Source organism: Xyrauchen texanus, chromosome 4 (genome assembly GCF_025860055.1).
Source record: "Xyrauchen texanus isolate HMW12.3.18 chromosome 4, RBS_HiC_50CHRs, whole genome shotgun sequence".
Taxonomy (NCBI): domain Eukaryota; kingdom Metazoa; phylum Chordata; class Actinopteri; order Cypriniformes; family Catostomidae; genus Xyrauchen; species Xyrauchen texanus.
The window spans coordinates 50209413-50223749 of NC_068279.1; the positions used below are offsets into that span (position 1 = coordinate 50209413).

Consider the following 14337-nt stretch of genomic DNA (forward strand, 5'->3'; position numbering starts at 1 on the left):
GTGGAAAAAATCTTCAGGATGCATTTTTAAACTTTGGTACCCTGGCTGACACGGCAAAATACAGATTTTCATTTATTTATTTATTTTATTTAAAATTACTGATTTAAAATATATATATATATATATATATATATATATATATATATATATATATATATATATATATATATATATATATATATATATATATATATATATATATTATTATTTATTTATTAAAGCTTTTGTCCCCAATGGCGTTCCATAAAGCTGTCGCTTTCTGGGTGACGTCGAAGTGTCGTCAGAAGTTCGACATGGCGATGAAAACGAAGGCGCACATGTGGTCGCTGTAGTCACAGTTCTGTACTATCGACAATGACTGAAACTAATGTTAAACCTAGCGGCACGTTTATTTGTTCCTTTCCTAACTGTAAAGCGTCGTACAATAAAATATGGAAACTAGAAGTGCATCTCTGCAAACATACAGGGGAGGTAAGCAATTAAATTGGCCAAAATGCCAGAGTAAATTGTGGGAATACATCTTAAATTTCTGACAGCAATTTGATATTGTCCTAGTGTATAATAATAATAATCATGTATTATTAGTATTTGTCAAACAAAAAACAACAAAGTCGCTCATGTTTGTCAACACTGAACACGCGAGCGTCACCTCTACATGCGACGTGACACACACACACACACACACACGTATATATTTTATATATAAAATCTTTTACAGAGGCCATTTAAGTGCGAGGATACCGGCTGCAGCAAATCTTTCTGCACGAAATATCATCTGGCTCGTCATACGCTGACACATACCGGCGAAAGACCTTACATGTAAGTGATATTAATTGACGTGAGAAGTGTAAAAACGGAAATTAACGGTTGATTAACTGTCAACAGATGCACGGAGGACGGGTGCAATGAAGGATTCACCACAAACTCAAACCTGAAGAAACATATTTCACGTATTCACAGATGTGAGACGAAACAATACATAGTGAGTAAATATAAACATGTTTAACCTCTTAAAAAATGTGCGATGGTTCTACCATTGCTTGGACATGGAACCATAGCAATGCCTTATTTGTTTGTTTGTTTTTCTATATGTACCATGGTATTCTTTTAAGCCAGTGTTTCTCAACTGGTTTTACTTCAGAACCCAGTTTTTACATTGCACAACTAGTGGTGCCTCAATATCATTCAAAAGTAGAGACAAATGCCCTCAAATTGAAACATTTCAAATGTATTGATAATAATACAATGAACTGCATAGTCCCAAAGGCATAGCTTTATTTTATTATACCACCCAGGGGCGTAGATTCAGGGGACGTACCACCCAGGGGCGTATATTCAGCACCCAATTTTCAAGCTAAATCTACGCACATGGCACCACCACAGTTCTTTTTGTGAGGGGCTACTGAGCATATCATATATATGTGTATATATATATATATATATGTATGAAAACGAGGTGTTATTTGTACAGATGTTCTTACCTATAGTTGTCTTTTTGTGTTTAATGTTTTTTCAGTGTACATTTGAGGGATGTGGCAAAGCATTCAAGAAAAATAACCAGTTAAAAACTCATGAGTGTTCACACACCATGCTGCTCCCTTTCTTGTAAGACTCTTACACTGGCTCCTCTTTAGTTAATCATATCACACTTTTTATTTTATTATTATTATTTTTTATTCTCAGTAAAATAGCAGCACTCTTTAAATAGGAGAATGCACATCTAATTTTCTTAATTTGATGCTCTATACATACGCAAATTCTCTTATCCTCAGGTGCTCGTATGAAGGCTGTGAGAGACGATTTTCACAACGGGGTAAACTGAAGCGGCATGAGAAAGTACATCAGGGTATGTTCTTTGTTTGGTCTGTGGTCCTTAGAAGTTTGTTCACCCATAAATGAAAATTCTGTTTTCTTTCTATTCTCCCTTAGACTGGGCCTAGACTGGGCTTTCAGTCCAGGATAAAAGTGGTCCATACAACTCATGCAATGTGGGCTCTTTTCACAGACTGAGATAATGCATTTCAGCTTCATTTTGCAGTATAAATCTAGCAATTTGATTTTTTTTTTATTATTTTGTGTAAATGTATTTTATTATACTTTGTATTACCCTGGAATGTGTTTAATAAAACCGGTTACCACAGATATGATGGGGTTTCTAACACCGCTGCCGAGACAGTGACGGTAAATTTGCCGTCTCTTTTTTTTGACTGTTGTAATCCTCCGCTCTCTATTTCTTTCTTTATTTGGAAAGTTATGGAAACATAAGTGTTTTTCTTTTGATGTTGGAACAAATAAGTAAGCAAAAATTTTATTTACCGTGGTCTCCCATTCATTTCCATTCCTATGCTTCACGTTCCCAAACCTAGAAGTGTGAAAAGGGTCCATAATCCAAGACTTCTGAAACCATATATTAGCTTTGTGTGCAGTTTAAGTTGTCATTCACTGAAAATCTTGCTCGCTGCTCTAAACTTAATGTCGGCAATCATGTTTGGTCACTAGATGTGCGAGAACCAATAAGGTTTGATTTCATGGATAAAACATCAGTGTTGAAGCTTGCAGTCCTAGTCCCCATTTACTTTCACTGAATGGAAAAGAGCATTGATGATATTCTTCAATTTACTTTTTATGATCCATAGAATAAAGTTCTATAGGTTTGGAATAACATGTAAATGATAGTAGTAGAGGCCATCAAATATGCATGTCCACATTGCATTTGGAATGTAAACGCTAACCCGTCCTGATGCTTCCCGGACTGCAGGAATTAAGCCAATAATTTCTCATGCATCAACTTTGCAGGCTATTCTTGCACTGCTGCAGGCTGCTCATTTGTGGGGAACAACTGGACAGAGATGACACATCACAAAAAAGTACATATAGGTAAGTAGTAAGCCTGTGTGTTTTTAAAAAAAAATAATTTTTTACAGAAAGTTAATATGCTGACTATAGCATATGAGTTTGGCATTATTACATACAGATGTTAAACATGTATCTGCATACTATCATGCTATTCTTACTGCATTATGTGTTGTAATCCGCAAAAAAAAAAAATAATAATAATTTTTTTTTATTAAAAAATGAAAATAAGTTTTTATTTCCAAAATTATAACTGGATGCCCCTTTGTATATTGTGGAATAATGCCTGCCTCACTGTATCGCTTATACAATTTAAAAATATAAATATATCCTGTGCTAGTATTCAGTAGTATTGCATTCTGAACATATCCCATGTTTGATAGCCTGGGTTGGTTTACTTTTCACATTCTAATTGAAATAACTGGAAATATCTGCCGTAGTGATAAGCTAGTCTTGACTAAATTTACTATTGGGTTTAGTGAGTCTCTTTATCTGTGCGTTTAGTCATGATACAGTGCGATCAGTGTAAAAAGACATTCAGGGATAGCTGGTTCCTGCGGCAGCATCAACGTGTGCACTCAGAAGAGAGAGTGGTGTTTCACTGCCCTAGAGACGGATGCACCCGCTCCTACACCACTGCATTTAACCTGCAAAGCCACATCCTGTCCTTCCACGAAGAGCAACGCTGCTTCACCTGTACTCACCCTGGCTGTGGCAAATCCTTTGCAATGAAGGTAACTGTACTTTCTCATCAGTTTTTTAATAATCACCTGTGAAGGGGCACATTACTTAACTCTCTCTCTTGATTTAAATAATTACACAGTCGTGGATGATTTGGTCCTTCAGACCACGATTGATTTAGGTATTACAGCAGGATTAAGCCCAATGAAAAATACAGAGTTAAGTCAACAACATAACTTATTTTATTCTAAAAATATGCTTTATTGTTTGACACATTGTTAATCTTTTTTTCCTCAGCAAAGCTTAGAGCGCCATTGTGTGGTTCATGACCCTGAAAAGAAGAAACAGGTAATAACGGCTGTTATTGATGTAGATACTGACATTCCACTATAGAGCGCATCAGTACCCACCCACCTTTTCAGACATTTTGGTTCTGTTAGTATTTTCCCATTGATTTATTCCATCTTCATAATGTCCTTCATAAGATTTCTTAGCCATGAACCAAACCAACCAGCTCCTTAGGAAGTTTTCCTAAAAGTTTGCCTGGAAAGCTTTTACAAACCATCGAAACAAATACGTTGTCTTTTTGGACAGGTTTTGTTCTAAATGACATCACACCCATTCGTTCTTTGATTTTGTATGAATTATAGCGGGGCCTTTAAGGTTTTTAATGAGGGAATGAACTACTATGCCATGAAGCATTGCAAAATGATCATTGTGTCATTGACCGTTCGTCATGTAAGTGGGCAGTTGCTACACAGCTTGTTTCTGCTCAATTCTCCAATGGCAAAAAATTAATGGAATTTTTACTTTCGGACCCTGTGCTGTACTGATTTGTAACAGCTAAATTAGAACCCCAGCCAGTCTCAAAGTTTTACACACAGTTCTGTGAAAAATGTGGGGAAAAGTCTGCAGGCTCAGGCCATCCCAGATGTGTATACATTTCTTCTGCTTAACACAAAGGTTTGCTCTGTAAGCTCTGTAAGTCCATGCAATGCAAGTGAATGGTTGTCAGATCATTGAATCTCGTGAAAGCACAAAGGCAGTATAAAAAATAATCCATACAACCCTAGTGGTTAAATCAATGTCTTCAGAAGCAATATAATAGGTGTGGGGGAGAAACAGATCAGTAATTCTTCTTTTACTATAAATCTTCACTTTCAATTCCACATGCTGCTGTTTTTTTTGGAAGTTCACATTCATTGTGTATATTGCCACTACTGGTCAAAGGTGGAGATTTATAGTAAAAAAAAAAAAGGATTTAAATATTGAACATTTTCTCTACCCACACGTATCATATCTCTCCTGAATACATGGATTTAACCACTGGATTCATATGGATTTTCTTTTTATGCTGCATTTGTGCTTTCTGGAGCTAAACATTTCTGGCCACCATTCACTTGCATTGTATGGAACTACAAATCTGAGAGAAAGTCATACACATCAGGGAGTTTGCTGGTTCGATCCCCACAGCACCACCATTGTGTCCTTGAGCAAGGCACTTAACTCAAAGTTGCTCCGGGGAAATTGTCCCTGTAATAAGCGCATTGTAAGTCACTTTGGATAAAATCGTCTGCCAAATGCATAAATGTAAATCTGGTATGCATGAGGGTTACATGTACAACTTTGAGTGAATTATTCCTTTTTAAAGAAAATGTTTTTTTATTTAAATTTATTGTCTGCTTTTGTCTCTTTCAGAAAAAGCCCCGCCGAAAACGCTCTCTGGCATCCCGTCTGAGTGGTCACAAAACAAAAAAGAAACGTCCAACAAAAGCAGATGAATCTTCAGAGCCCCCTCAATTATTAAGTCACTTAGATTCTTTCAAATCTGAAAGTCTTACAATCCAAGAGCATGTTAAATCTAAAAGTGTTATCAGCCAATCAAAATCCATCTGTTCTGAGCTGAACGTCTCTTCATGTCCAGTGGTCCAACTTTTAGAACCTCTCTTGTCATAGTGTCCAGTGATTAGCAATCACTGTGTATTCCATGGATCCTAAAGTTAAGTTATTACAATAATTAAGACTTTTTTTTTTTATATATATATTAAAAGGATCATTGAGAAGTAAACATGGGTTTAAAAAAATTAATTATATACTTTTGCCAATTTTATTTGACTAGAACTTTATTGTTGTTTTGAGTCTTTTGGTTTTTCTGTGGATGAGGCAGAAAGAGGCGTTGGTGTGTCAGAGTCTGGCTTTAAAGTCTTGTTCGAAGTCTCCGCTTCCTTTTGTTGCAGTTCTTTGGCAGATGCAAGACGAAGGACGCACATGGCAGCATGACCCCTACGAACCACAGTGGGTTTTGATATAAAGCCAACAGGTACTGATATTCTCTCCACCATCTGAGATAAGGCTTTGTCCTGTTGGGGAAAATACAAAACTCAGTGACTGCAGCATTTAGTGGTGAAAGGGATTTGCTTTTGATTGGAAATCATTTTTTAATTAACTATGTTTAAGGCACAGATTATAAGATTCTAAAACGGTCACTGATTGTTTTGCCGAGACTCTCTGGGAAGTGATGATGGAAAACCTTATTACAATAATCATATCTTTTCAACAAACAGCCAGTGATAAAGATAAAACTACTCTGCACCTTTCTGCAATGTCTTTTTTTTAAGAGCTGTTCAATCATTGCAATGGGACAACATTGCAAAACCTTTATGTATAATTTCTATGGCACAATGGTTAATTTGTCATTTATTCTGTTGTAATATAAAATCATCTTGGTGCCAGCCCACTGTACACTAATGGACATGTTCATTAAGTTGTACTGGTTAATTATTTTACTGGTTGTAAAATTACATTGTATAGATAAAGGTATATACAATGTGATCAACACTGTTTTTGTTTTTTATTTAAAAAAAATACTGATCTTACATGTGAGCATGTTTATTAATATTTCTAGTAAGGAGGCACTGATTGCACACCACAGCTTCACCTTTTTTTATAGGAATGTTCTGGGTTCAATAAAAATTAATCTTAAAAGTATGGCCATAAGACTTAATATTGTCATGTGATAAGAAATGCTTACAAAGCGTCACCTTCATTTTATAGCTTCTGTTATGATCATGTAAAGCTGATTCGATACCAGAAAGGGATGGTTTACTTATAGTAAAATCCACTGACAAGAATTGCGTTTGTGGACCCACCTCAAAGGGCAATTTAGGGTAACATTAAAGCAAATAACACATTTGTGTACTGAATAAATAAGTATTTTAACAAAGACACAGGCTGCACATTTATGCTTTTAAATCTTAAACTGAGGCTTAATTCCAACTTTTTTGTAAGGTAAAGGACAGCATGCCACTGATGCTGTAAATAGAGCTTAATTTGGTTTGGAAAAGCAGTTTAACTTGATTTAAGGTGAATAATGTTCACACCAACAGCATGAACATAGGCCACTGAATAAAAGGTGTGTTTACAGGGAATGTGCATTTGAACCATGCACTTTGATTTACTCATGAAATACAGTTCATAACAGACTCTAAGAGTAATATATTCTCTGTCCATACCAGTGGTGTGCCACTGTCAGTTCCAGATCTGACAGTGAGTCTGACATGGTTCTTTTTTTCCAGCCAGCTGACGACTTGCCGCAGTTTCGTGTCTAAGTCATGAAGGGAAATATCTGCAGAGAAATTGAGCTCCTTCGATTGGACAGGGCCTGCAAGTATACCAAAAATGTAGAGTAGTGCACAGTTATATAATGTTTACCATGAATATCCCTGGGTGAAAATGTAAATGCTAAACAATCAATTTCTTTCAGACATGCAAATGCAGTTGACCCAAATGTAAATTATATACAAGGACAAAGAAAGTGGAAGTATGTATTCAACAAAGCAGCAGGATGAGAAACTATAGTAACCGAGGAATCATACCCTTGAAAGACTTGGTAGTACATTTTTGGAATTAAACCAAAATTTTGGTTGTTATATGTGGAAAATCTACCCTTCCATTCAAGCTGTTAAATACAATTGTCCTTCCCACATATTTGAATTGGCAAGTTGTGACCGGTTATGCCACATAGGAGAACCAATGCTATTTTGGCATAAATTAGTCAAACCTATCATGACTTGTTAGCATTCCATTTTTTTATCTGAATGCAACCAACAGAAAATATTATCAATAAGTTAGATTTGTCTGTGCCTCACACAAAGCTATTTTATAACTTAAAATACTAGTAATATACCTGAACAGTAGCGTAGTAATAACTGAAGTTGTACTTAAGCTGTGTAAAGATTCTTCACAATTTCTCCTTTTTTGTAAAAAATTCTAAAATAACAGCATACCATTTTAGAACACCAAGAGTGGGAGTAAAATGACTTAATTTTCATTTTTAAATATTCCTCTAAAAGGAAGTGTGTCATTTCTGCATCACTAGTGTAACCAAAAGAAATATAAAAAACAAGTTTTTAAATGGATTTCCTGAATCCACTCCCTGTCATTGGTCGAACAAAAATATATAGTCCCTCCTCAAACTCATGTCATTGGTTGAGCCAATGGTACCAGATCAGGCTGGTCAAACAAACAGCATAATTTTATAAAGAACCACAGTGTTTATGCTTTTCATGGAGATCAACCTACCAGTGGCTTACATATACACTCACCAAGCACTGTATTTGGAACAACTGTACACCTACTTATTCATGTGATTGTCTAATCAGCCAATCGTGTGGCAGCAGTGCAGTCATTCAGATACGGGCAGGTGCTTCAGTTAATGTTCACATCAACAATAATATTGGCAAGAAAAATTTTTTATCTGGAGTGTGGCATGTTTGTTGATGCCAGACAGGCTGGTTTGAGTATTTCCTGGGATTTTCACACACAAGTCTCCAGAGTTTACTCATAATGGTACCAAAAACAAAAAACATCCAGTGAGCGGCAGTTTTATGGATGAAAACACCTTATGGATGAGAGAGATCAACGGAGAACAGCCAGACTGGTTCGAACTCTACGGTAACTCAGATAACCACCCTGTACACTTGTGGTGAGAAGATTAGCATCTCAGAATGCACATTGAACCTCGAGGCGGATTGGCTACAACAGCAGATCACATCGGGCAAATTATTAGGACCATAGTGTACCTAATAAAGTGCTCAGTGAGTGTAGTTTTCTCTGCTTATTAAGCTGGGATAGGAGAAAGTATTTTAGCATTGAAAAATGACACTTGTCACCTTTAAGAAACATGTTTAAGAACTGCAGAAACTGATGGTATGATGACACATTGGATGCAATGAAGCGCCTGTGTTAAAAAAGAAAACACACCTGTCTTGGCTTTCTGTTTTACTCTCAGTTTCATCTGCTCTTCGTGGATCTGTTTCCCTCTCATCAGTCTGTACAATGGTGGATCACAATTTTCATTTATGGCAACAAGCTTCAACCCCGTTTGATCCATCATTCGTATTACTTCAGCACGGTGCATTGTCCCCAACTCCTCACCATCTTCACCCAATAATTGTATGTGGCGCTGGCCAATCTTCCGACCAACACTGGTAAAAGTGACTTGTGCTTTTGGGTCCAGATTTTTTGTCTCCTTTGAGGGATCTGCCACATCTCTGCCCCCACTCTCAGTATCTGTAGAGAAGGAAATGCATTGCCAGGACAAGATAGAGTGGTAGCTCCATGCAGGTCTGAGGGTTGATGGTTTACTGGTCAGTGTTAGGTTTGCAAGGCTGATGGGTCGAAGAGGACTGCGGCTCAGTGCCTGGCTCAAAACAAACCTCAGGAAACCCAGAGACATCCTAAAACAGAGTGTAATGAATGTTAAGCAGCAGTGTCTTTAATGATGACATGTTTTTTAGTAGGTCAACCGATATGAGCGGTTCAATGGCTGAGGCCAATATATCACTATTTTTAGTGTTTAGCTGGATCATATTTTTCTTGTGTGGCAATTTAAAGATCAAGGCTTCACGTTTATGTTTGCATGGGTGAATGTTATGAAACCTGTCAAGAACAGATCCTGGTCATACTTCAGTCCAAAAATCACTAGAAATTTTTACATAAATTAAGATACAACGATTTTTTATTTTTTGCATTATAATTTGTACAATAATTAAAAGCAGTACAATAAATTCAATCATACTCTACACTTTATATTAATTGGGATTAATTTTATAACACTAATGAGCATTGGGGAGTAAAATGTGCCTAAATGGTCAAAAATAATGTTACATAAAAAAATTAAAAAGGTAACATGTTATTAATAATAATTAATTATATAAAAAAATTTTTAGGTGAAATATGACCCGGACATGTTCTTGACAGGCTTCGTGCACCCGCACGCTCAGATATGCGCAGTATCTAACGTTCATATGTGGATTAAAAAAAGTAGAATATGGAGAAGGAGAATATGTAATAACAGCATTAATTCATGTTTTATATTTCATGTCTGAACTCGACGTACAAAGAAGCAAACGGGGCGAAGCTACTTACATTAGAATCGTACGGAACCGACTTCAAGGACGAAATAGTATCAGTCAGGTGAAGATTTCAAGCATTACAAACAATCCGCGATATAAAAACCGAATTGTACCATTGAAATAGACAAACCTTAAGCGTGAAGCCAAAGGACTTTTCTGAAAAACAAACCCTGGCTCACATGAGTGACGTCATAATAATGCGATGGCTCTTTTTACTCTCTCACTGTTGTATTTTACTTCGATGGGTGAAATATGCCATGCGTTGTTCCTTGACATTCCTAACAAGCTCCAGGCTCCACACATCGTTAGGAGTAGGGTGGAGGCGGGGTTAGGACATCTGCTTCCTATGAACAATCTAAAAATTAAAAAAATCTCAGGTATTTTGTACACCCCAGGTGTACCCCACACTTGGGGTAAAAGCCATTTCCCATTAATTTCAAACATATTTGGCATTTTATTACATGTCAAGTATTCAATAAACAAACTAATCTCTATTATGATTGGATTAGTCAATGTGAGCTCACTTTGAACATTTTTCATAACAAATCTATTCCCCTCACTTGAGAAAAACAATGTGTATAATAGGGGACTATAGCGGGGGCAACAGGGGGGCTTTTGACCCCAAACACAATCCTTTCACTTACTGGACAGTTATTGAAAATGCTTGATTTAATGACCTTAAACAAAACTGAAAAGTATTTTGTCTCAAAAGAAATTTGTTAATTTCAGTGATTTTTTTTTATTAGCTACATAAATTTGCAACATTTAAAAACAAAAAGTATTAATATTATATAAAATTGCCTCAAAATCAACCTTTGGACACCACACGCAATCTCCACTTCCAGATCTAATGGAACAGGAAAAAGATTTCAGTGTATAGTGACAAACAGGTGTTTAGGAAAGTTTTGTGGTAGATTTTGTTGTTATACAGTGTTTTAAGAGAAAATAAATGTATGGAGCCTTTTATCCCGCAGAGCCTTTACACCTGTTGTACTCTATTCTGTATGCCATTTTTGGATGTTAGTAAAACTGTAATAGTTTCCTTTAAGGTGTAAATGCAAGACCATATTATTCAAGGATGGTTAGATGTATCTATAAAAATATAAAAAATATATAATTTATTTTAAATAATATATATTTATTTAAATGTACACATAAATTTAGTTACAACAACAGCAAAAAAATACTTTTTGAAGAGCCCTTTTGAATAGAACTGGCTATTTAAAACCATTGAACTCAGATAGCACGTGGGTCATTTTCTGTGCACTCATCTATGCTTAACTCAAGTTGACAATTTGACCCGGACCACAACACTCATTGGTTTTCTTTATACTGCCCTCTTACTATATGCTACTTTCTTAAACTTACATTCTCATAAAAAAATAACCAACAAAGGAAAAAATCCACTATAATCCATTCACAAAAATGTTTTCTTATTTTTTAATTCAATGATATGCTATGCTATTATTTTACTTTCCCCCAATGGTTCTATACCTTTTTACTGGCTATACTTAGGAATGCTTAAAAAAGCTTTTTCTTGAAGCTTTTAAAATAATGCTGAAAGGAACAATATTGCCTTGTGTCTCTTGGAAATGAATTGGAAAGTCTTGGAAATGAATCTCCTTTAAGACCCCATACATTTAAGCTCTCCTCCTTTAAGCTTTTTACTCCTAAAAGCAGACAAAACAAACTTTGTAAAGGCTTTCTAATATGTGTTTTAGTCATTGTGGGAAAGTCAGCATGGGATGACCCTGTGGCTCTAGCCTTAGCTGCATTGAAACACTAAATCTAGAGATTTTACAGCCAGCTGAACAGCAATAGATTAATTTGTTTAACGCTGATGGCTACAAAGAGCCTCTAATCTTTTCTGTTCTCAATGGTTTTAATCTTCGTGTCAGAGAGAAGCTGCTGTTTCTAAGACTCAATTTCACCCAGAATTTATCTGTCAGCTGCCCAACTGCAGGTGCACCAACAGCTATTTTTCAATCAGAGAGCTACGCAGTATGCACAGGAAGTGCAAAGAGGCTGAGGTCGTAGGTTGAAGCGGAGGCGGTTGTAGTGTTATAATCAATATGGTCTGAGATTCAAAGAGCATGCAGGACTAGAGAGAAAATTTATAAATGAGAAAAAAAGAGCTTTAATTTAAAAGAGAACAGTAGAATGGGACTATTCATGTCATATTTTGTGGGGGTTGGATGACTGGACTGAACTGTTGACAAGTCAAGAAAACGAGAAAAGTGAGAGTTTATATGAACCATATTGATTACATTATCTTGTAAAGTTTGATTCTGACTACACTTTAACTTTTTTTTGTACTCTTAAACATATTAAACTAGAAGTAGTTTTGAAAGTTGGAAGGCCACTGCGTTCGGATGGAATTTAACAATGCTGCCATTTTTAATAGAGCTAAAGAGCATAATGATGAACCCCAGTCTATTCATGATGTGAGATTAAGGAAGCCGCGAGGGCATGAACCATAAATGTTTGAAGAAAGAACTTTGTTGCAATGGAGATGGCTGACAAAAAAAATGTGCAGCAGGTGGATAAATGTACACAATACAATCACAATCACATAAATTAGATGTATGCCTGGCTGAAGAGATAAGTGTAGACTAAATAATAATCATGCTAGCAGCCATATCACCTTTTAGCTCAAGACTGGATGCCCACTGACGTTAAGCAGGGTTGAGACTGGTCAGTACCTGGATGGAAGACCTCTTGGGGATAACTAAGTTTGCTGCTGGAAGAGATATTATGGAGGCCAGCAGGAGGTGCTCACCCTGCGGTCTGTGTGGGACCCAATGCCCCAGTATAGTGATGGAGACATACTGTAAAAAGGCACCATCCTTCGGATGAGACGTTAAACTGAGGTTCTGGCTCTCTGTGGTCATTAAACATTCCAGGGCAGTTCTTGTAAAGAGTAGGGGTGTAACCCTGGTGTCCTGGCCAAATTTCACCCATTTGCCCTTCTCAATCATGGCCTCTTATTAATTCCTATCCATTAATTGGCTCTATAACTCTCTTCTCTCCAGCAATGGATGGTGTGTGGTGAGTGTACTGGCGCACTATAGCTGCCATCACATCATCCAGGTGGATGCTGCACACTGGTGGTGGTTGAAAAGAGTTCACTGTGTAAAGCGCTTTGAGTGTAGTGTCAGAAAAGTGCTATATAAATGTAATGTTCATTCATTTATTCAGCCAGGCATACACCTAATTTACATAGACAATACATAGACTATCAAATAATTGCCAACAAAATCCTTCATCAGCAATCAGGGAGTGGTGGTGGCATAGTGGGCTAAAGCACAGAACTGGTAAGCAGAAGGTTGGGGGGGATTGTCCCTGTAATAAGGGTACTGTAAGTCACTTTGGATAAAAGTGTCTGCCAAATGCATAAATGTAGATCAGCTAATTAACAAAGGACAATGCATCTATGTGAACTTCTGCAGTTAATCAAGGATGGACATCAAAGACATTAGTCGTTAATCTTACAGTTCATAGAAAATCTTTTTTTTAAAGCTGCATAATGTAACTTTGTGCTCTCTAGTGACATCTGTGGTTGAAACTTTAAATTGCAAACAATTTGTGGAAGAACACTAAACATGAGTTGTGTTGCTGTACTGCTCTTCCGGTGGATGAATCTCATGATTTAATCTTAGCTGGACATCGGCAGTGTTTTATCATGACTGTGGATATTCAGAGCCATGCTATTTACATGTTAATATAATGTGATACGATTAAACATTTAAAACTTAAATATTACTTGCTTTAATGAAGATAAACAACCATTATATTCACATATTCTGAATGCATGAATTTTACACAAATAGCGCTTGTGCTTTTACATAAAGACAGGGGACTCAATCACCTCAATCACTAACAGTATATATTCATATAATGTTTCAAGTGTTTTATCTACTATTGATGTTTGTATTTTAATACACTTATCAATTTAAGAGATGATACTCGCGATATGGCTGATTCGAGTTCAATGGAAGACTTTTTTATTTTTATATTATATTGTACAGCCTCAGTTGATAATACAAGTGAACCGTAATACTAAAAAAGTATGTCTATGAATGGACATAATAACACAGTAAACTAAAAATAGAAAACAAGGATTCAATAATGATGGGGTTAAAATATACTTTATGAAACATGAAAATATTATACTCAAAATGCAATATAACAGTTAACAGTCAATTTCAGAAGTCATAAATATTAGTAAACATGTCACAGTATCTCCCCCTGACAACATAGATACATCACGATCGGTTAACTCGGCTTAACCGGAATATTACGGAATATATATATATATTCAGCAAATATATAACAGCATGTTTTCTAATAATCTATGTGTGAGATGAGCTCTGGCCTTCTGAAAGAG

The 14337-nt window shown here is 36.2% G+C and overlaps 2 protein-coding genes across 3 annotated transcripts; one reads left to right on the forward strand and one right to left on the reverse strand.

The window, feature by feature from the left end:
• Positions 1–288: 288 nt before the first annotated feature.
• On the forward strand, positions 289–5566 carry gtf3aa (general transcription factor IIIAa). The gene is made up of 9 exons (XM_052125655.1): positions 289–471; positions 719–819; positions 886–982; positions 1517–1605; positions 1773–1846; positions 2797–2877; positions 3358–3587; positions 3832–3882; positions 5233–5566. The coding sequence occupies exons 1-9, from the start codon at positions 355–357 to the stop codon at positions 5488–5490; spliced, it is 1098 nt and encodes a 365-aa protein (XP_051981615.1). The 5' UTR covers positions 289–354; the 3' UTR covers positions 5491–5566.
• A 64-nt stretch (positions 5567–5630) lies between these two features.
• Positions 5631–10133, reverse strand: LOC127643092 (translation initiation factor IF-3, mitochondrial-like). 2 transcript variants are annotated; one of them, XM_052125656.1, is made up of 4 exons: positions 9964–10133; positions 8797–9272; positions 7047–7195; positions 5631–5894 (listed from the first exon to the last, which is right to left on the reverse strand). In XM_052125656.1, coding segments are annotated over exons 1-4 (864 nt in total). In that variant the 5' UTR covers positions 9966–10133; the 3' UTR covers positions 5631–5657. The 2 variants fall into 2 exon arrangements, with proteins under 2 accessions (XP_051981616.1, XP_051981617.1); XM_052125657.1 differs by having other exon boundaries at positions 10081–10123.
• Positions 10134–14337: the final 4204 nt, after the last annotated feature.